A 19,574-nucleotide genomic window follows, 5' to 3' on the forward strand; every position below is an offset into this window, starting at 1 on the left:
GCATTGCCGCAGCTCCCTCATGCGAAGGCGAGCAGGGGCCGGGCCGTCTAGAATGACTTTTGAACATGCTGACCCATGTATTTGGAGCCGTTAATGGTTGGCAATCGCCAGCCTGGGACAGTACGGTCGTACACTTCCTGTTGGCGAGTGATCCATCCATGCGAAAATACTGGCTAACTTGCAGTCGGAAGAAATCGTCTGATTCCGAACAGACTGGACACGACTGCCATTGACAAGACGAGCACCCGAGAAGCGTGCCATCGGGCTCAGCCTAGGGATGATCGTGAACTCTTCTCCATGGTGGCAATTGTGCTTATCGAGACCTTCCCAGTGGCGGCACCCATACCGGTTGAAAAGCCGTGGAACCAATGCATCAGTGCATCGTCGCGTCCAGTTGAGCCATGTGGTGCCGCATTGCCATGAAACCGACAATCGCACAGACGCAAAACCATAGGACATCCAACATTCGACGAAGGGGTCAGCCAGAAGCTTGCATTATTTGTTCCCCACAATTGAGCAGGCGGTAAGAACCACTTTTGATTAGCTTTTGGAAGGATGGGCTCACCATATGCATGTTACACCAAAGTAAGTAAGCGTTTCTCTGGCGCAGGCGAGGCCATCTCTTTGTACGGAAGGGAACAACGACCAGTGTCCGCATGTGGTCCTCCAGATGACACGGATCTGCTCGCTCGTGTGATAAATGACGGCCATGGAGGATTTCATGCCTGCCATACGAGTTGCAGGGCTGTTCGCACGCCGTACGTAGTATTGCGGAGTGTGCATCCCCTACCCTTGACCCCTGCGATGGGCTGCACGGTGATGTGCCCATCCATTCCGGGACATTCCCATTTGTTGGTCTTCGAATCGGAATGAGCATACTGGCAAGTCTTGCACATCAGCCGTTGATTGACAGGTGGGCTGGCTTGGCTGCCTCCCAGCACCCCAGTTGCCGTATCGCAAATGGCTGGGTCTTCCACATATGCTTCCGGACAGAATCAATTTGTTCTGAATTGGAGAGCCGTGTAACACTATAATCGAGTAGACTTTCTGCTCTTGAGCGGCTTGCGCGTAATGCCGGCAGACATCGAAAAGGCTCCATTGGGCTGTGACCACGCGGTCCTGCTTTTCAATATCCGTGGGCTTCTCTACCACATGGGGCTGCTGCTGTATTCGTCGCTTGAATCAGTCATTGGTCCGGCGCGGGTTGTCTTTCCTGTTCCTTCAATCGCGTCAACCTTACCCATTCTACCGGCGGGCTTATTCTTCCCTTCAAAAATAAGAAGCGACATCTTTAACAACTGCATTCTTAGATTCTACACCTAACGATGCGATCATCCACTTCCTTCCTAATCGCCTCATCCGGTGGCCGAAGTCGTCTGAACCTTAACTCAAGAAGTACCACCGGACAACAATTATGCTTTTTTGTTCTCGCAGTAGGCCAACAACGAAGCCTATTCGTGCCAAAGTTCGGAGTTCCAGCTAGCTTCAACATTTCCACCTCGATTGCACCCTTTCCAGTAAAAGCAGGCATCATTTGGGTGGACGGAAGTACTGTTCATTGTTTCCCCTCCCTTCGGTTGTTTTCGACTCTGTTTCGGTCCACCTGCAATCATGACCGGTTTCTCACATCGTGGTTCCATGCCTCTGGCGATCGCGTGCAGACAGTTACCATCAAATCACTGAGGTACAGTTTGTCACCGTCTCTATTTCCGCCTTGGCAATGTCCAGGCAATGATCATGCGATATGACAATCCGCGTTTGAAGATGGGTCAACCGCCCCCTTGCAGATCCTCTCATCGCAAATTGTTCTTTTGCATCAGCCGTCAGGGATTTCTTTAACAGTCCTTGATGCTTGCATAGCGATATTGGAAGAGCCGGGATAATATATGATTGAAAGACCGTCCCCAAAAATTGTCCCACAAACACGCTTGATCTCGGATCTGTCGATCACCACTTGGGTCGGACCTTGAGACGTGCCCTTTTCATCGATAGTTAAGGTCTGGCACCACCTTTCCAATCCCTTCTTTTTGCTCACCATGTTGATGCTCGCCATGCTTGCACTTACACTTCGTCTTGATACAGCCGAAAGGCAACTCTTGCGATATGAAGCTCAACGACAAGGACAGAATTGACGTCTACTACACTGACCAGCTCTCCCCACAAATGGTATACAATACTGCGTGGCTGCATTAGCATAAACTCAAACGCTGGAAACTTCTACCTGGTGGCAACGTGGCATACCTGGATGCAGCATTGCGAGCACCCAATTAAGTCTGATGTATTTAGGTTCGCGATCAAACCCTGCTGTCCTTCAAAGAGATATACCTCAACATTATCAGGATCTCGAGTGTCAGCTGCAGGTCAAACCCTCAAGCGCCAAATGGGATCCGGGATTTCCTCCGGACCTGAGTTAATCACGATCACGGTGGTGACGTGGAGCTGGGATCCGCACCAACAGATCTGCGCGCTGCCACCATACATTCTGCGCGTGGTGACGAGTGTACTTTTGCATGAGAATGTTGGCTTAGGGGGTTGGCGCATGTCGATGCATTGATCAAGTGGCAGGTTGCTTTTTCCGTCAGCCTGCTTAAGATATATGTGTTCGCGCGTCATGTCTGAAGTCTAACAGAGGTACGGCTTCTCGAGGGATGGCTGACCATCGGTGATCTGTGAACCACACAGGGACCGGCTTCAGAACTTGATTGCTGCACTTGAATCGCTCACGGACATTATGATCTTTCATGATACCCAATGTTTGATAGCGAGCCTACGTCCGCCGCAAGGCCACATACTAGCTGCTTATGCTGGGCTTGATGGTGTCTTAGACGTTGAGACACAGATATGTATGTGTATATCTTACTCTCTTGTCCTTGCACAAGCCCCTACCTTTCTCGGGGATTCTCGCCCAAGTCTCCCCAGTGGTCGGTCTCACAGGGTGCCGAGGGAGGACAATTGAGGCCATTGTCATCGAAGGAGCATGATGCGAATAGCCAGCCGGGGGACTCGCTCGTGGCCATAGCCTATGCCCGACATCCTCATAACCTGTCCACCACAAAATAGAAAAGTGCTCTTGGTCTTATTACCGAGGTAGCATGTTCCGCACTGACAATGCCCACTTATACTTCACCGTAGAAACGCCAAGAGTCGGCCAGATATAATACGGTGAAGTAAACGCCTTGGAGTCAGTTGTTTTCCCTTCGCACCTTTTAACGACTTCTGCACACTGAAACCAAGCAACTCCAAAAGGTCGACTCGTGCTGCAGCACACGTCTGCCTATTGGTCGAGTCTACCTTTTTGATACAGGAGATACAGCCATATGAGCGCCGTAGCGCGGTGAGCAGACTTTGTTTTTCAAATGGTCTACTACTTCAAATCCACGGTGGTGGACCCTCCCGCCTTCCTATATGTGGGCAAGGATAAAGTCGAAAGTTCGTGTGACCATGGGTGTCCTTGCTCGTTCAAGTCTCTGACAATGGAGCAGATGAAGATTTGATCAAGTTTGGCTGGGATGAGGACGTTTGGTAAGGACTCTTCTGACTACCTAGGCAGGCTGGGGAAACCGTATGGCTGACTGGAATCAGGGTAATACAACAGGCCAGGTGAAGTGCATGACTGACCAGCGTCAGTTTCACGTGGACAACCTGTCCAGCGCACACTTGTACCTCCGTCTCAAAGCGGGCGAGTCCTGGAAGTCGATTGATCGAGCCTTGCTAGAAGACTGTGCTCAATTGACCAAAGCCAACTCGATTGAAGGTAAGGCGCGAAGAAAGCTTGGATATCCCTCGTTCCTGACGAAAGCTCTCAGGCAACAAAAAGGACGACGTCACAATCATCTACACACCGTGGTCGAATTTGAAGAAAGATGGCTCAATGGCAACCGGTCAAGTTTCTTTCCACGACCAGAAAATGGTGAAGAAAATTCTTGTTCCGGCTCGTCAGAATATCATTGTCAACCGACTGAACAAAACTCGAGTCGAAAAGTTTCCGGATTTGCTGGCCGAAAGAGAAGCAGAGCAGAGAGAGAGGCGCAAGGCTGAGAGGATCCAGCGAGAACAGCAGAAAGCGAAGGACCGGGAAGAGCGACAACGACACGAAGAGTTGCGATGGCAGAAGGACCATGCTTATGACGATATCATGAGGGAAGAGAACATGGTGAGCAATCAGGACAGAGACGCGACCTTTTACGAGGACGACTTTATGTGAGAGAAAGAAGATCAAATGTTCGAGATACAGAACACTGTAAAGTCGAAATCGAAGCTCCCGCCGGTGTGTGATAAGAACAGTACTGTGTGTACCTCGTAGTCGCAGGTCAGGGTAATACTACTGTACTTCAGGGTCTTTGATCTCGCCCTTCCCGGCCCCATACGGGGCGTAGTGTGCAAATTTAAGGGGCATAGCAAGACCATGTTAGGCTAGGGCTAGCCACGTGGAAGGTTTAGGAGGAATAGCAGTATCTCCGGACTAAACCCGGGGCGAACCTGCGTTAGTCCAACTCAACACTACCCTTAACGCAGCTGCTCCTTACTAGTTGTTCTGCACATCCTCTTTCCCCTTATTGCTATCGACGCTCATGATCAGAGCCTTATCACGGACTAAGAGTTGCGAGTGATAGCCCGTTGCAAGTCGCTTAGCATAACCGATGGTCTGAGCGGATCCGTTGACTTCGATCATCTGTGCGTCACCCCGGGTTTCTGCGACATCGCTCAGCCTGGGTTCCCAACCTCCCGGTAACATCACTTCTACCTGCGCACGACGAGACAAGCCTTTACGATTGTCAAGATCTTGCAGTCAAGCGGTGTTGTCGAAAATGACTTCGATTGAAGCTCCGCCTAGGCCCCAGGGTAAGCAGCAGCTCGCACCCACCTCAGCGCAACAGTGCCCTCTAACATAGATTTAAAGACAGACATGGCCGACGCCGACCCTTTACGACCTGGATGCGCCGACTAGCAAACCTCAAGACCCTACATGTCGATTCCAACGAACCTAGTGGCGGGCCTCGACGGACTACACTGCCCATGACTGGCAAGTCCAAGAAAGGAAACATGCTGAAGAATAATCCATATCCTCTATCATCGAGGGCAGAACCTCAGAATAACGGAGGGCTATCGTTCTCCACGCCATTATCGTCCCAAAGATCCAGGCACAGCTCGCTCTCACAGAGCAAACACTCGATGTCCATATCTCACGACAGCCAGACATTCAACAAGTCAAGAGCCCCTACGCTAGCTACGCAGGCAGAGACAGCAATATCAGACGCGGCCCCTTCAGGTGCTGGGACAAGTGCTACAGCCCCGAAAACTGATGGCGGCAGGGACAGCACATTCTCGTCTCCTGCGCCATCCGTACGGTCAATGACCACCACGCTTACGACTGTCCAATCGATTGCGCCGGCACACAATCACCCAACAGCTCAAGTTCCCACACATAGCACATCGGCAAGCAATCCCACCTCACACATTGGCATTCAACCGGCCACCGCGGTCCCAGCACACTTGGCGCCTCATGGACATCCGACGACCTACCACTCTGCGACTGCCAACAACGTCCTCTCGGATGATGCCTCAATCCTCACATTGGCCTCTTCCTCCAAGAGGCGCCGACGCAACTCGGTGGACACAAATGCGTCCATGAAGGCACTCGCGCCCGGGTCAATGTTCGGTGGTAGCCGCGAATCCCTTCCTCTATCCGTTCTTTCAGGAACAGTCATTCACTCAGGTGCAGACAACGCCTCACTTCGAGATGCCAGCGGCGCCGCGTATCAGCGATCAAACATCAACGCCGAACGAGCCAGCTTGATATCCGCATCAGGCATCACAGCGCCAGCATTGGCCAGCGAGCGCAACAGCTACATTGGCAGCAAGTACGGCGACGCGGCGAGTGTGCGCAGTGGATTGCTCGGTGCAGGGCATGGTCGAAATGACAGTATCAGTGGGAGCATCGGTCAAAGAGAAAAGGATAAGGACAAGGAGCGAGAAGGTGGTATGGTCACTGCCCCTACCAGTCCCTTGCTCGACGGACCAGGAGTAGGCACGCAATACACAACCGCGCTTGGAGATGTTTCGGAGGCACTGGACCATGAGAAGGCCGATTGAATGAGCGTTAGATGATCATGAGCATGGCGTTGATGTTGCAGGAAATTGCTCTATGCATGGCGGCTGGAGCCTCTGATGATTGCAAAAAGGACTTCCCAATCGGTTTTGTGGATCAGTAATGCTGGTATAGGGCGCTCATGGAGTGTGACTTGACAAGAACTGGATAAGGCAATTGTGATGCATATGATACCCCCCTGGAAATCCAACACGGAATGGACACCGCTTGTACATGGCGTACATCTGACTTCTAAATCATAATGAAAAGAATAGTGTCCTTGAGAAGCATGCCCGTGCCATCCCGCTCAGGAGGCGGTAGTGATAAAGAGCACCTACACCCTGCAGGCGTTGGATGCTGACGTTAGCAATGAGAAGCACGCCATCACAAAGCATGCTGTCTGTCATTGTGATCACCAGGCGTACGCTGTCGTCAACAAGATGTAATATGCAAAGTAGACACGAAGCGGCAGCCGACACTATTGAAGGTCGTGCGGGTCGATGGCACAAGGAAGAACGCCAGCAACAAAGGGGACGTGCAAGCGAGAAGAAAAACAGGCGGTGATCTTGGAGCATTGGCAAGGACGATGTGAACAACGAGCACGCCATGAGCAACGTGAACTGATGAACTGATTGTATTTCGGGTTCGCTAACTAATCAAACAGAAAAACAGCACGTCGATACTCCCCAGGAAGGCGCCGCTCACAACTTGTCATTTTTATGGACTCTGGAGTCCCGGCCAAAGTGCCGCTCCACCTCCGGCAAGGTGCGGCTACCGTCGGAGAAGGTGAGGTCGTCGATGACGACCTTCGCCTGCTCAAAGATGGACATCTGGATCATATTCTGGATCGAAGACCGCAGGATGATCATTTCCACGCCTTTCCACTTGGAGGAGCGCGCCGCCGTCTTTGCAGCGGTGTCGAGGGCAGACGACAGCGACGCAGAGGCCTTGGAGGTTGTGGATGGCACGCTGCCAGCGCCGACGAGGTTGTTTTGCGCCCGTGTCTTCATGGTGTCGAGAGGATAGGTCACGACCCAAGAGCCGATACCGCAGAGAAGACCAGCGACAGCCACCGCGCCAGGAGAGTTTGCCTTTTCAGAGCCGTAGTATGAGTTCAGGGTCTGCTTGGTGGTTTCGTAGATGCCGAAATAGATGCCAGTGCCGATCACGTCGCGAGCAAAATGAAGGCGAAAGCCCGTCCAAAGACCTAGGACTCCACGTCGTTCCACGATTCTCTTCATAGATGTCCACGAGCTGACCCTGCCGACGTTCTTAACGCCCGGAGCTTTGACGGTTGGAGAGTTGCCTTGGCTGGCCATCAGAACAGATGTTTGAGTTGCATTCTTGACGAGTTCGACTGGAGTCAGAGCAACGGCTGTCACACCACCGGATACCATTCCAGCTCCAGAGAAGCAAGCGATAGTGTAGATTGTTGGGTATGTGCCTGGCTTGTTGACATGTTGGAGTGGTGACGTTCCAGTAGTTGCTTCGATCCAGCCGTCGAATGTGTATTTTGCCTTTCGATAGACAGAGAAACCGAGCGCACGAGAGAAAGTGATTGAAAAGAGTGGACTCAGTGTACCTGGAAGCTGTTAGACACGTTCTCTTCCTGTCGTGCAATTTGCATCTTACCGGCCCAGAAACCACGAAGTCCTTCGGTACGGTAGGTGTATTTGGTCGCTGCAAGAGCATTTTCGAAATGACGCCTTCGACTGTTAGCTATGAGAAACTCATCTTCAACTGGCTCAGCCTTACGATTGCATTCGAACTTTGACGTTCTCAAGGGGAGCCTGGGTCTGGTCAACGTTTCCTGTCAAGGAATGTATTCTTTGAGTTTACTTACTCCTGCCATAACAGCCAAAGCACACGCGGGACCGGAAGCGAGGATCTGTCTGTATTTCTTTGCATAGTAGATCTGAGTGTCTTTGGATGCCCATCCGGTGTCCACTCTCGGTTTGGAAGACATGGCTATGGGTGGTTGTGATGATTTGGATGGAAGTATGGAGGTAGAGGTTGGTTCATGATCAAGAGATGACTGCTTTGTGGTTTGTTTTGCAGACATTATTCATCGCTCTCGGCGACGAAGACTTCAAAGAGACAGACCAGCCAGACACTAAGTCGGTGCGTATGATGTCGTCGATGCGGCAGTATATTGTGGTCGACACGCACAATGGGCTGCGGAACCCGATGGAACGCAAGAAGATCTCTCATTCATTCAAACGAGAAGACCCTTCCGCGTTCCACACTCCATTCCCTTGTTATGTTCAGGTTCTTTATGTATTCCAAGTTCCGCAGGACGACAGTGAAGCACAAGACCACTTCCTTGATACGGCACCGAAGCGTTGCGGAGGTAGATGGTGTGCTGTGGACGATGCGAGGTGGATTCTTTCTCGACGACCTATTCCTGCAGCAATGCTCTCTTTCCAGACGTCTCCCAGGTCTTCTCAAGATGTTAAAGAGCTCGCATTGGAATCTAGCCAGGAGTTGTAGTGGTGGGACAGCGGAAACGGTCGAGCTTCGAAGCTGCCAACGAAGAAGACTCGGAGACTGGTGACGACTATGATCGGAAGAGCTCAGAACCCAATATTCAGGGACGATGACGGGTTTCTTTGGAAGAGAACAAGAGTAAGGAAACTGAACAAGTTGATGAGGTGCTAAGTAGACTTAGGACGGCCTCCCATCAGCATCTACAATGGGAGGGTACGAGGTCTCGTTGGTGGGCTGCACTGCATGTGCAAAGCCATGAATGGTCCAAGATGTTTTTGGGTACTGGATCTGGCATCGTTTAGGGATGCCAGTTGGACAAAGCCCAGTGAGTGGGGTGGGAAAATAGGCTTGCTAGGGCTCCCGACTCTGGGCCTAGAGGTCCCTCCACGCACTGAAATGAGGGACTGTGACGTCGACGTGGTTATTCAACGATTGAGAAGAGGGCACAAACAATGCTCTTTACCTTCTGCCCCTCAATTCTCATGGCAGGGGCTTTTAGGGTTCCTCCCTTGTTCATTGGCTCTTTCTAGGGTTTCCAAGAGGCTTACCTTTCGTCTGTTCAATGCCGGTCCATCCCACATCTCAGCAGGCCTCATGATTCGCATGCTGAATGTCTCCTTGTGTTGGCGCTATGCACAGTGTTATGTCATGCAGGAAACCAGGCTGCTTACTGGTGAAAGGTCTGGAGGGAATGGGAGACGGCAAGTTTGAGGGTGAACAATCGCACCAAAAAAGTTCTGCATGAAAGGACTCAATGGTCGACCGTTAAAGAAAGCTGTACTGAGCATCAGAAACCCAAGCTGTGAACCGAGGTCGTGCAAGGTGTTTACTCCCCGCAAAATAATCTGAGGGCTAGGCACGGTGGCTTATTGGGGGATAAAGATACCCGGTTGAGTGTCAACCTCGGTCCGGAGAAGGCCCTTACAAGTCCACAGGGTACAATTTGATATTGACCGAGAATCCCACGGTAACAGTCCCTTGATTCTTCATCGCTTCTTCCTCCCCTCGATCATACTCACTGTGAAGCCTTCACATCCGACGTCTGCCATCACACCCAACGAGACCTTTTTGACTACCCTAAATCGCCACGATGCCTCGCAAAGCCGCCGCCCCAGCCTACGTCCTCGGCGTAGGCATGACCAAGTTCATCAAACCCCGCGGCAAGGTTGACTACCATGAACTTGGTTTCGAGGCTGGTGTCAAAGCCATGCTCGATGCCCAGATCAACTACGATGAGGTCGATCAAGGAGTTGCTTGCTATTGCTACGGCGACTCTACTTGTGGTCAGCGCGTCTTCTACCAATTTGGCATGACCAAAATCCCCATATACAATGTCAACAACAACTGTTCAACCGGCAGTACGGGCTTGAACATGGCCAGACAGGCCATTGCATATGGCGCCGCGGATTGCGTCCTTGTCGTTGGCTTCGAGAAGATGTCGCCCGGTAGTCTACAAGCCTACTTCAATGATCGCGAAAACCCTATGAGTACCACCAACTCGCTGATGAAAGAAACAAGAGGAATCACAAATGCCCCGGGTGCCGCCCAGCTATTCGGCAATGCAGGTCGTGAATACATGGAGAAATATGGCGCAAAAGCAGAAGACTTTGCCGAGATTGCCCGGGTCAACCACGAGCACAGCAAGAGAAATCCATACTCACAATTCACCGATGAATACACGCTCGAACAGATCATGAAGTCGACCATGATCTTTGAACCTTTGACCAAGTTACAATGCTGTCCCACTTCCGACGGCGCCGCTGCTGTCGTGGTCGTCTCACAAGAATTCCTCGACAAGCGACCTCACCTCAAAGCTCAGGCCGTTCTGATTGCCGGTCAACAGATGGCCACCGACTCGACAGAACTCTTTAGCAAATCTTCAATGGACCTTATCGGATTCGAAATGTCCAAGTATGCCGGTGAACAAGCCATGAAGGAAGCAGGCATCACGCCCAATGATGTCCAAGTCGTTGAATTGCACGACTGCTTCAGCGCCAATGAGATGTGCGTGATTGATGCGCTCGGCCTGTCTCCCAAAGGCAAGGCCCACGAACTGGTTCAAAACCACGATATCACCTACGGTGGAAAATATGTCATCAATCCTTCAGGTGGCCTGATCTCCAAGGGTCATCCTCTCGGTAAGCCTCTCTCCCACTCACCGGTCAAAGATGTCCAGCTAACAAGATCTAATAGGTGCAACCGGCCTTGCGCAATGCGCCGAATTGACATGGCACCTCCGTGGATGGGCCAACAACCGTCTTGTCAAAGACACAAAGTACTGCTTGCAACATAACCTGGGTCTCGGCGGTGCCGTCGTCGTCACCGTGTACAAGCGTGCAGATGGCAAGGCTGCCGCCCCCGTCTCGGACCAGGAGGTCGGCAAGATCAACAAGTTGGGATACAACCCGGCCACCCAGGCCAAGGGCTTCACACTCGCGCAAGCCAAGCAAGTGCTTAGCAAGGAGTCATACTCGGACTGGGCGGTCCAAGACGTTCAAAATAAGGTCCAGGCCAGGTTTTAGGTGACACTGCCTACCTTATTCGGCGGAGATATGATATGTAAATGAATGTAAATCTGCACAAAATGATACAGACTTAAGCTTCCACCTTCAAATGCATACAGAGGCTACCAGTTTGTCAAGACCCTGATCGGCCCGAAGGAATTCTCAATCAAAGTCCCGCGGCAGCCGGCCCACCATCTTCAGTGCTTACCAATGTGAGCAGTACGAGTACAGTTGACAATTGTCATAGCAAGATCCGGTGGATACACTCATAACTGCCGGTAGATAGTGCTCGACAGGTACCAGTACTGGTGAGGACCCTACCACCATAGGTTTCTGCACAATGCATAAGCCAAACACATAGTATGACGTGGGGGATTAGGACGAATTTTCAGTGCTCCGCATTCGTACGATGGTAGTCCTGAGGGAATCATGACGTTGATTTGTAAACCCTTCGTCGAAAAGTCGGGATTTATCCTCCATCCGGCTATGGAGAGATAGAATATAGTATAATAACATCTTGTATTTTTCACTTGAGCCGCTTGTTAGTATACACAATAGACTTGTTGGAACAACCAGTATAGAAACCCCTGTAAATCATTCTTTCGACGCAAACATGGTTAAACGACTCGACTCCGAGACCAAGGATGCATCGCCTTTGGCGCAGCCCCTGAAGTTCGAATTCAGTGGCAAGACCGCCCCGAACAGATTTCTCAAGGGCGCCATGACGGAACGTCTCTCAAGTTGGGACGCGGAGCACAAGGAGAAAAGAGGCGTCCCTTCAAAGAACCTGATAAACGTCTACAAACGATGGGGTGAGGGAGGCCTAGGCCACATATTGACTGGCAACATCATGGTCGACTATCACCAGTTGGAAGCGCCAGGGAATCCAATCATCCCATTGGACGCTCCATTCGAGGGTGAGAGGTTCGAAGCTTTCAAGGAGCTGGCCAAGCAATCCAAGCTTCACGGTAGTTTGATCACCGGACAGGTCAGTCACCCAGGACGACAAGTCGAACAAAGGGTGAACCCGGACCCGATCTCGGCCAGCGATGTTCAACTCGAAGGAGAGATCATGGGAATGACCTTCGCCAAGCCTCACGCTGCTTCCCAAGATGAGATCAAGGACATCATCAACCGCTTCACCCACGCAGCCGAGTTCCTCTATAAGGCTGGATACGATGGGATCGAGCTGCATGGTGCCCACGGCTATCTCCTTGCTCAATTCTTGTCCCAAACAACGAACAAGAGAACCGACCAGTATGGTGGATCCATCCAGAATCGCGCCCGCATCATCCTCGACATCGCCCAATCGATCCGTCAAAAAGTACCCAAATCGTTCATTGTCGGCATTAAGATCAATTCGGTGGAGTTCCAGCAAGGTGGCTTCACGGCCGAGGAAGCGAAGGAAGTATGCTCAATGTTGGAAGAGGCTGAATTCGACTTTGTTGAATTGAGCGGCGGAACGTATCAATCTCTTGCTTTTGCTCACAAGCGTGAGAGCACGCGCAAGCGAGAGTCCTTCTTCTTGGAGTTTGCGGAGAAGATCACGCCAGGCCTCAAGAAGACCAAGACATATGTGACTGGAGGATTCTTGACGCTTGACGGTATGGTGAAGGCTCTTGATACTGTCGACGGGGTCGGCCTTGCTAGGCCTGTTTGCCAAGAGCCACATTTATGCAAAGACCTCTTGGACGGCAAGGTTGTTGGCGCGATTGAGCAAGAGGTCGACCGAGACAACTTTGGCCTTACCAACGTCATTGCTGGTACTCAGATTCGGCAAATCGGCAAGGACCAGGAGCCTATTGATATGTCCGTGAAGGAGAACGTTGAGGCCTTCAACAAGGACATGGGAAAATGGGGTGAGAAGATGGCTTCTGGAGATGCCAGCAACTACGGCTATGTCGACATTGAAAGCGTCGCCGCGCAACCGTATGGCGCTCCTGCCGCTTAGAGGTTGGTTGACAAAATGGAAGAATGATTGTTTCTATAGAGCTGTCTGGCGCCGATTAGAACAAGCAAGAAATAGATATAAGACATGACTTTGACGCCTGGAAGAAAGTGATTCATGCATTACTCACTCTTGAAGCTCATGTCTTCTGTTCCTCTTTAAGCCGATTCTGTTGCGCTTCGTTCTCCAGAACCAGGATACTACCACTGACTGCGATGCCGATACAAGTGATGGCCATCAGAGTGACTCCGCCAGTGTTCGGACGAAATTTGCCTCGTTGTATCAATCGAAGGGTACTGAAATACCTGACCGTGCCGTGTCCGACACAAAGGCTCCCACTGCCGACAAGTACACCTGCCGCAATCTTGGTCCGGGAGTCTGAGAGATGAAGAAGCGTAGGCGACAAGGCTGCAAATGCTTCCACTTTCTCGAGAGCAACTCCCAAAGCGATGAAGCCTAGGCCAGTGCGAGCCCAGGCCAGAAATGTCCTTTCTGATGCCAAAAGATCGCGGGCTACGGAGCCAGTGTTGGGGATGGCATCGACCCGGATGAATCGTGTTAACCGGGAGAACATGTCGATGGCCGAGTGAACAGACTCTACTGAACCGGTCGATGATGGACCTTATTCACACTGATGAGGAATCCATTGAATCGCTTTGAGGGGGTCCCCTCTTTGCAACATGTGAAGACAGTCGGTCGTACCATAAGCTCCTACAGGAGAGTCGAGCCATGAAATCTACGTGAGGAAGGTGCGCCGACTTCGCAGGAAAGTAAGTACTATGGAAGTCCTTCACTCTATGCACTCAAATTCTGTTCCCTCCCTCAAGGTAGGTTCATTCGACGATATGTATTCCATTACTCCAAACTAATACCCACAAGATTCTTGTCGCGCCATAAGATGTCAGCCATACGAGACTTCGACGATGACGAGTATGTCGCCAAATTACTGGCCGCAGACGCACGCAAAAGTTCACTCAAGTATGCCACCATGGGCATGTCCGCATTGGTACCAAAGAGGCCAGCCGGAGCAGCCCCGAAGCCAAACACTCGTTTTCTGAAAGCACTCGTCCGCGACGCCGACAGCCACAATGCGGCTCTCAAGCAAAAGGAAGAACTCGAAGCGAAGAGCCGTCTGCGCAACATCAGAAAAGCCGAGGGCTCACACGAGTCTCGACGAGATCATGGCCGTCACCACAGAGACAACGAGCGCCGCCATGAGCGTGAAAGAGGCAGTGATAGAAAAAGACGACGTCTGAGTACCGACGGTGAGGAACACAGGAGGACTCGGCACGAGAGATCCGAGAGACACAGAACCTCAAGACGAAGTCGAAGTCCCGAACACCAGAGCCGTCCTAGTCGAGAACACCGACACAAAGATGAGAAGAGGCGCGATGATAGCGACTCCGCAGCCGAAGACCGACATCCTAGTCGAAGCCACAATCACAAGAGCGCACGCCGATCGACGTCCAGATCCCGCGGCAGCGAATCCAAAAGCAGACACTCCCCAGAAAACAAACCACATAATGAACACAGTGATCGACGTCGAAGTCGAAGTCGAAGTCGAAGTCGAAGTCCTTCAGCATCCTTAACATCATCCGACCCCCTCTCCTCCATAATCGGTCCCAAACCCACTGACCCCAACCTACGCAAGAAGGGCCGCGGTTTCCACCATACCACCCATAGTAACATCGACACCCGATTCTCCTCCACCTACGACCCCTCCCGCGACGTCGACCCAGAAGACCCCCCCTCCGACGAAGAAGCAGATTGGGACAACGCACTCGAAGCTCTCCGCGACCGCCGCGCCTGGCGCACCAAACAAGCCGACCGAATGCGCGAAGCAGGCTTCAAAGAAGACGAGATCAAACGCTGGGAAACGACGACGACATCTGCGAAGACGTCACGAAGCGGCGCATTCGCGGACAGGGACAACGAAGGCGACCTCAAAAACGTCAAATGGGCGAAAAAAGGCGAGCAACGGGAATGGGATGCCGGTAAAGTTTCGCCCGTTGGCCACTCAGATCAGGACAGCGATGACCTCGATAACACACCTGGGAGACTTGGTGCTAGTAAGAAGCGAAGCCAAATTCGTGTCAGCGCGAGCGCGAATGGTAGCGCAAGCGGCAAGACTGCCACTGCAGCAAAAGGGAACGACGCTTGGAAAAGGCCCGATAGTGCCCTACTGAAGCAATTCCGCAATGCACTTGGTTAAATGCAGCCAAGTAGATTGGCTATGCTGAGTTCAATACAGATTGTACAAAGTATTTTGATGCCATTCAAGTTCAACAGCTATACATACGATATCACTCGCACACGCACTCGCACTCGAACTCGAATCAGTCTGAACAGAGCTTCGTCCGCGGCGTGCTCCCTCTTGCAATGCGCTGTGTCCCATCGCCTGTTCATGCACTTTCGACTGTTCATAAACGTACAATGTCATCAAACATCATCTCCCAAGCCCGTCATGCATTCAGTCCTCTGACTCCTCTCAGTACGGCCATCTCTGCAGCCTGATCGCATTCCCCTCTTCTCACACATGTAAATCGTCAGCATTAATCCCGCACAGCACAAAACCACCGTTGGTAGAGTGGAGTCATGAAACGCTCCGTGATGTTCCGTCCACGGTTTGGTTCTCCGTATTGGAAACTGAAAGAGTGTCCCGACAAGAGGCCTCCCAAAACATGATTTCCAGCTCAAACATGATGCCCATAACGCTGACAAGTTCCGAAATATTCACAATGGCCTCCCACATCAATATTTCACCCTCCTTCACTGCCCTGACTATCCGGACGCCTTTCTTCTGCAATATTTTTGTCGCTTCGGCTCCTCTTCCAAAAGGCAAGTCCAAGCTTTAACTTGCTCCTTTTGCGGCCCATTGTTTTGGATTGAACTTGACGATGATTGCCGTTGCTCTCTTCCCCATTGCCATTACCATTACTCAATATCGTAGCGTGAATATCCAGTTTGCTGCTTTCCCGGCTGGTGGCACTGTTGCTGCCCATGCTGAAGCTGGGTCTCAAGCCAGGACTTTGCGACTGCACTGGGGCACTCGTCACACGACTGCGCATAGCTTGAAAGCTGTCATGATTGCGCGACGTGCCCTCGTTGACTTCACTCGGTGAGCCTGTCCCTTCGGTGCTCTGAGCGGGACTGATAACACTTTCATCTCCTCCTCTTAAAGTAGTGCTCGCGTTCTCGCTCTGCGTCAATCTGGCCGGACTGGAACTATCAGCATTATCTTTTCCGAGATGTTTGAAGCCCTGGTCACTTGCCGGTGCACTGGCTCTGGCACTGACATGCGCAGCAGAATAGCCTCGTTCAGGATCATAAGTCCGAACTGGCTCTTCTGGAATTGACGTTGCAAAGGTGAAATTCGATGCGTCCGTGGTATGGGATATTTCGTGTCTTTCGGCTTCCCAAACCTCTGCCGGGATGGACTCGCTTCCGGCACGCATGGACACGGCATTGTCTCGTCGTGTATCGCTCAGCGCTTGCATTGATTCCGATGATAACTCCATCCCAGTAACGGACAGTTTTGGCGTGCTGGTAGCCGAGGCATGCTCTTTTCCACCGTTGCGCGACTCATTGAAAGCATCTTGTTCGCCATTAACCAGAGCCGATCTTCTTCGGTCCAGCATCGTCGGGTCGTTCGAAGAGACCGCAATGCCTGCAGCGAGCGCCAGAGACGACGTGCGAACATTGTTTTGTGACGCGGCATACTCGCTTCCCGCCTGCTGTGTCACACCAAGGCCCTTCGGTATACTCTCCGGGCCGTCGACTCGACCTCGCAAGGGCGAGGATGGCAAAACGCTGTGTTTGCTATTCGTACTGTCCACAGTTCCTCTCCGGTGAGGGGGGCTTCGGGTCCTAGGACTAACAGCGCCTCCTTCACGCATCACATCTCCCTTCTTAAGCAACTGCATTTTCTTTTCGTGCTCTGCTCGTGTGAACCATACGCCTTTGTTGGTGAGGATTTCGTCCGCCGCAAACCGCATAGCTGGGATAACATCTGCCACATTTGCAAACAGCGGATGTGCAAAAATGGTCATGAAGCCAATCTGACCATTAGCCAGCTTCAACATATTGCCCAACTCAGGAGGGCCTCCAAACAGAGCTGTTTCCATCCCAACGGCTTGCTCCATGTCTCCTTGATGAGCAAACTCTTTCTGAAGCAAGTCTGTCCATTTCTCAGCCACTGGCCAGGGTCGTGCCTGTGCTTGTCAGTAAAGCGACCACGAGCGGATTTCGTGCACGGGCGAACTTACCACATTGCTGATGTCAGCACACTTGATGAGCAGCCCGCAGACTAGCGTGCGCGCCCATTCAATATCTTTCGGATTCCATGCGTCGGTGTCTTTTGTCTCATGGATTTTTTCTTGCAGATTGCCAAGCTGTTGCATATAGTCGGAATGTATACCCATATCGGTGGCTAAAATCGTACTGATCATGAGCTTCCGGACGTCCTTATCAAGGAATGCAGCAGGCCAGTGGCGGCGGAGGATTTGAGAATAGGCGGCGCAGTGGAACGATTCTAGGACAGACTGGTCGTTGTAAAGTTGCGCAAGAGGCGCATTCAACTTCACCAGAAACATGTTGTTAACTCCAGGATGACCGACATCGTGTCCAATGGCAGAAATGAGTAAAGTCAGCGCTTCAAACGGCCCTAGTAGACGCGCAAGGGGCGACTTCGCGTTTGCAGATGGGGATGGATCCCCGCCGGCAGGATATGGCGGAAGTACTCCAATTTGAACAAGGGAATAGAAGACGGATTGGACGACATCGACCGCATGCCTGAAGTTGTGATAGAGGACGAAGGAGTTGTAGGCGATGCGACAACCCTGCATGAAATGGAGTAATTCGGCTGTGAACAAATGTTAGAAGACTCTCTGATCGCATGGAGACACCTACCTTTGCTCATACGCCACCTTTCAACGGCTTCACTTTCAAGGGCGTGATTCAACATAAAATAACCGGCATAGACCAGTTCATCTTCGGTAAAGTCGTGCCCATCAAATCCCCAACTTCCGACAGCTTGCGCTATGACAGGCTTTCGCGCTTCTCGAACATAAAGGTCGCGGTGTTGGTAGTCTTCAATCAGGTTTTGCGGGTCGCAGATTCCTTTGAGTAGCTTCTTCACCATGGCCTCTCTAAGGTAAGCATAAGGCTTCTCTTCTTCCACGCCGACCCAAGACTGCTTGCGACTCCTACTACGGGTCATGCCCATGAATCCTGATTGTTCCTTCTTCGCGTTCTTGTAGATGCGATAGGCATGTACTGTTAGCCCCATGATACCTGCTTTGTCTAAAGGGCTCTTGACGACGTCGAGCGCACCGGCGTCTAGACATTGCAGCATCATTTGCGCATCGATTATGTCTGACGTGTCTTTGATCTCGACGGGTCTCTCTTCAGGACCGTAGGGAGCCCTGGAAATTTCGCTTGGGTGGTCATTTTCGGGAGCCTGACTGGCGGATTCTTTCCTTTGAGGCTGGACAACGGCTACTGGTATAATAAGTTTGACTCCTTCTTCGACTTGTAGATCCGATGCTATCCTCGACAGAAGTTGCAGGCCGTATGACTCGTCTGACTCGGACGAAAAGGTGATCTCTCTCCTCAGTAAATTCGGCGACGGCAAGGGAGACTCTGCGGCAGGGAAGAACTTTGACTTGGCTCTCAACAACTCGTGCTTTGATTCGGCACCAACATCGAAACAGGCAAGAATGGGCGTACAATCGACCTTCGCTTGGTCGTGCAATTCGGACAACTTCGAGGAAAATGACCTGCCAAAGCTACAAACGTACACTGAAAGATCTCTCGTCAGTTCTGACACCAGTACGCAGGGTATTCGCAACTCACCTTGGTTGAAGACAGTTAGAAAAGCATTGACATTGCATTGCAGATCCAAAGGCAACTCAGAGAACTCGACCTCGGAGCCCGTTCTCTGCGGTGTATTGGGAGATCCCAGTCCGTCCCGAGAAATCCACCGTTCTGTGTTGAACCGCTCATCGATGTATATGACGCGACAGGCCGCAGGATCCATAGCGCTGCGAAATGTTGATCTGCGAAGAGAGAACGGACCCTTGCTCTTGAGATTCTACGGGCCCATACTGCGATCAATGGGTCCGTCAGGGAGAATTGTATAGTCTTTTATACTGCTTTCAACAGCTCACTCGCGATGATCGAAGCCAGTACAGGAAAGAAAGTCTGAGGTCGGAATTCGGTTAAGGAAAGAGCATTGCGCGTCAGCAGGCGGTCCGGTTCGATACTCGGAAGGGGCGACAGATCGGTATGGGAGCTGAGCCTGGAGGTAATAAGTTGTAAGGCTTGTTGTAGCGCAATGAGGTTGTCAATGGGACAATTGATTGAAGACCTCAGCCAGGCGAGTCAAATTGTACAGTTCCGACGATGATGGATGGAGATGGAGGACAACAAGGCAGCTTGCAGGTGTCAGGTCTCCGAGTCGTCGGGTGGTCGCAGATTGGAGCTGCAGGTCTGACGAAGCACAACAGATTGACAGTCGAGGTCGAGCAAGGTGATGGAAATGCGGGCG

The 19,574-nt window shown here is 51.7% G+C and overlaps 8 protein-coding genes across 8 annotated transcripts; 5 read left to right on the plus strand and 3 right to left on the minus strand.

Annotated features, from left to right (window-relative positions):
- Positions 1-3,208: 3,208 nt before the first annotated feature.
- Positions 3,209-4,442, plus strand: EDD37DRAFT_615457 (uncharacterized protein). Its single transcript, XM_062815599.1, has 4 exons — positions 3,209-3,429; positions 3,483-3,517; positions 3,628-3,754; positions 3,807-4,442. Exons 1-4 carry the CDS (start codon positions 3,357-3,359, stop codon positions 4,202-4,204), a joined length of 633 nt encoding a protein of 210 aa, XP_062674773.1. The 5' UTR covers positions 3,209-3,356; the 3' UTR covers positions 4,205-4,442.
- A 72-nt stretch (positions 4,443-4,514) lies between these two features.
- EDD37DRAFT_660925 (uncharacterized protein) lies at positions 4,515-6,371 on the plus strand. Its single transcript, XM_062819123.1, has 2 exons — positions 4,515-4,842; positions 4,901-6,371. The coding sequence occupies exons 1-2, from the start codon at positions 4,809-4,811 to the stop codon at positions 6,091-6,093; spliced, it is 1,227 nt and encodes a 408-aa protein (XP_062674774.1). The 5' UTR covers positions 4,515-4,808; the 3' UTR covers positions 6,094-6,371.
- Positions 6,372-6,789: 418 nt separating this feature from the next.
- EDD37DRAFT_603803 (MC family mitochondrial carrier protein) lies at positions 6,790-8,150 on the minus strand (the record flags this gene model as incomplete). The annotated part of the gene is made up of 3 exons (XM_062814685.1): positions 6,790-7,670; positions 7,721-7,898; positions 7,932-8,150. The coding sequence occupies 3 exons, from the start codon at positions 8,148-8,150 to the stop codon at positions 6,790-6,792; spliced, it is 1,278 nt and encodes a 425-aa protein (XP_062674775.1).
- Positions 8,151-9,476: 1,326 nt separating this feature from the next.
- Positions 9,477-11,190, plus strand: EDD37DRAFT_24897 (sterol carrier protein 2). The gene is made up of 2 exons (XM_062810658.1): positions 9,477-10,713; positions 10,769-11,190. The coding sequence occupies exons 1-2, from the start codon at positions 9,666-9,668 to the stop codon at positions 11,095-11,097; spliced, it is 1,377 nt and encodes a 458-aa protein (XP_062674776.1). The 5' UTR covers positions 9,477-9,665; the 3' UTR covers positions 11,098-11,190.
- Positions 11,191-11,540: 350 nt separating this feature from the next.
- Positions 11,541-13,098, plus strand: EDD37DRAFT_25032 (NADH oxidase). Its single transcript, XM_062810674.1, has one exon. The coding sequence runs from the start codon at positions 11,693-11,695 to the stop codon at positions 13,028-13,030; it is 1,338 nt and encodes a 445-aa protein (XP_062674777.1). The 5' UTR covers positions 11,541-11,692; the 3' UTR covers positions 13,031-13,098.
- Positions 13,099-13,763, minus strand: EDD37DRAFT_25031 (uncharacterized protein). The gene has a single exon (XM_062810672.1). The coding sequence runs from the start codon at positions 13,599-13,601 to the stop codon at positions 13,167-13,169; it is 435 nt and encodes a 144-aa protein (XP_062674778.1). The 5' UTR covers positions 13,602-13,763; the 3' UTR covers positions 13,099-13,166.
- EDD37DRAFT_660929 (uncharacterized protein) lies at positions 13,728-15,239 on the plus strand (the record flags this gene model as incomplete). The annotated part of the gene is made up of 1 exon (XM_062819124.1): positions 13,728-15,239. Exon 1 carries the CDS (start codon positions 13,926-13,928, stop codon positions 15,237-15,239), a length of 1,314 nt encoding a protein of 437 aa, XP_062674779.1. The 5' UTR covers positions 13,728-13,925.
- Positions 15,240-15,512: 273 nt separating this feature from the next.
- EDD37DRAFT_25007 (3',5'-cyclic-nucleotide phosphodiesterase) lies at positions 15,513-19,430 on the minus strand. Its single transcript, XM_062810670.1, has 4 exons — positions 18,881-19,430; positions 17,936-18,826; positions 17,293-17,888; positions 15,513-17,238 (listed from the first exon to the last, which is right to left on the minus strand). The coding sequence occupies exons 1-4, from the start codon at positions 19,062-19,064 to the stop codon at positions 15,787-15,789; spliced, it is 3,123 nt and encodes a 1,040-aa protein (XP_062674780.1). The 5' UTR covers positions 19,065-19,430; the 3' UTR covers positions 15,513-15,786.
- Between the last annotated feature and the right edge of the window lie 144 nt (positions 19,431-19,574).

The sequence above is a fragment of the Exophiala viscosa genome (assembly GCF_022695815.1).
Source record: "Exophiala viscosa unplaced genomic scaffold EDD37scaffold_1, whole genome shotgun sequence".
Taxonomy (NCBI): Eukaryota; Fungi; Ascomycota; class Eurotiomycetes; order Chaetothyriales; family Herpotrichiellaceae; genus Exophiala; species Exophiala viscosa.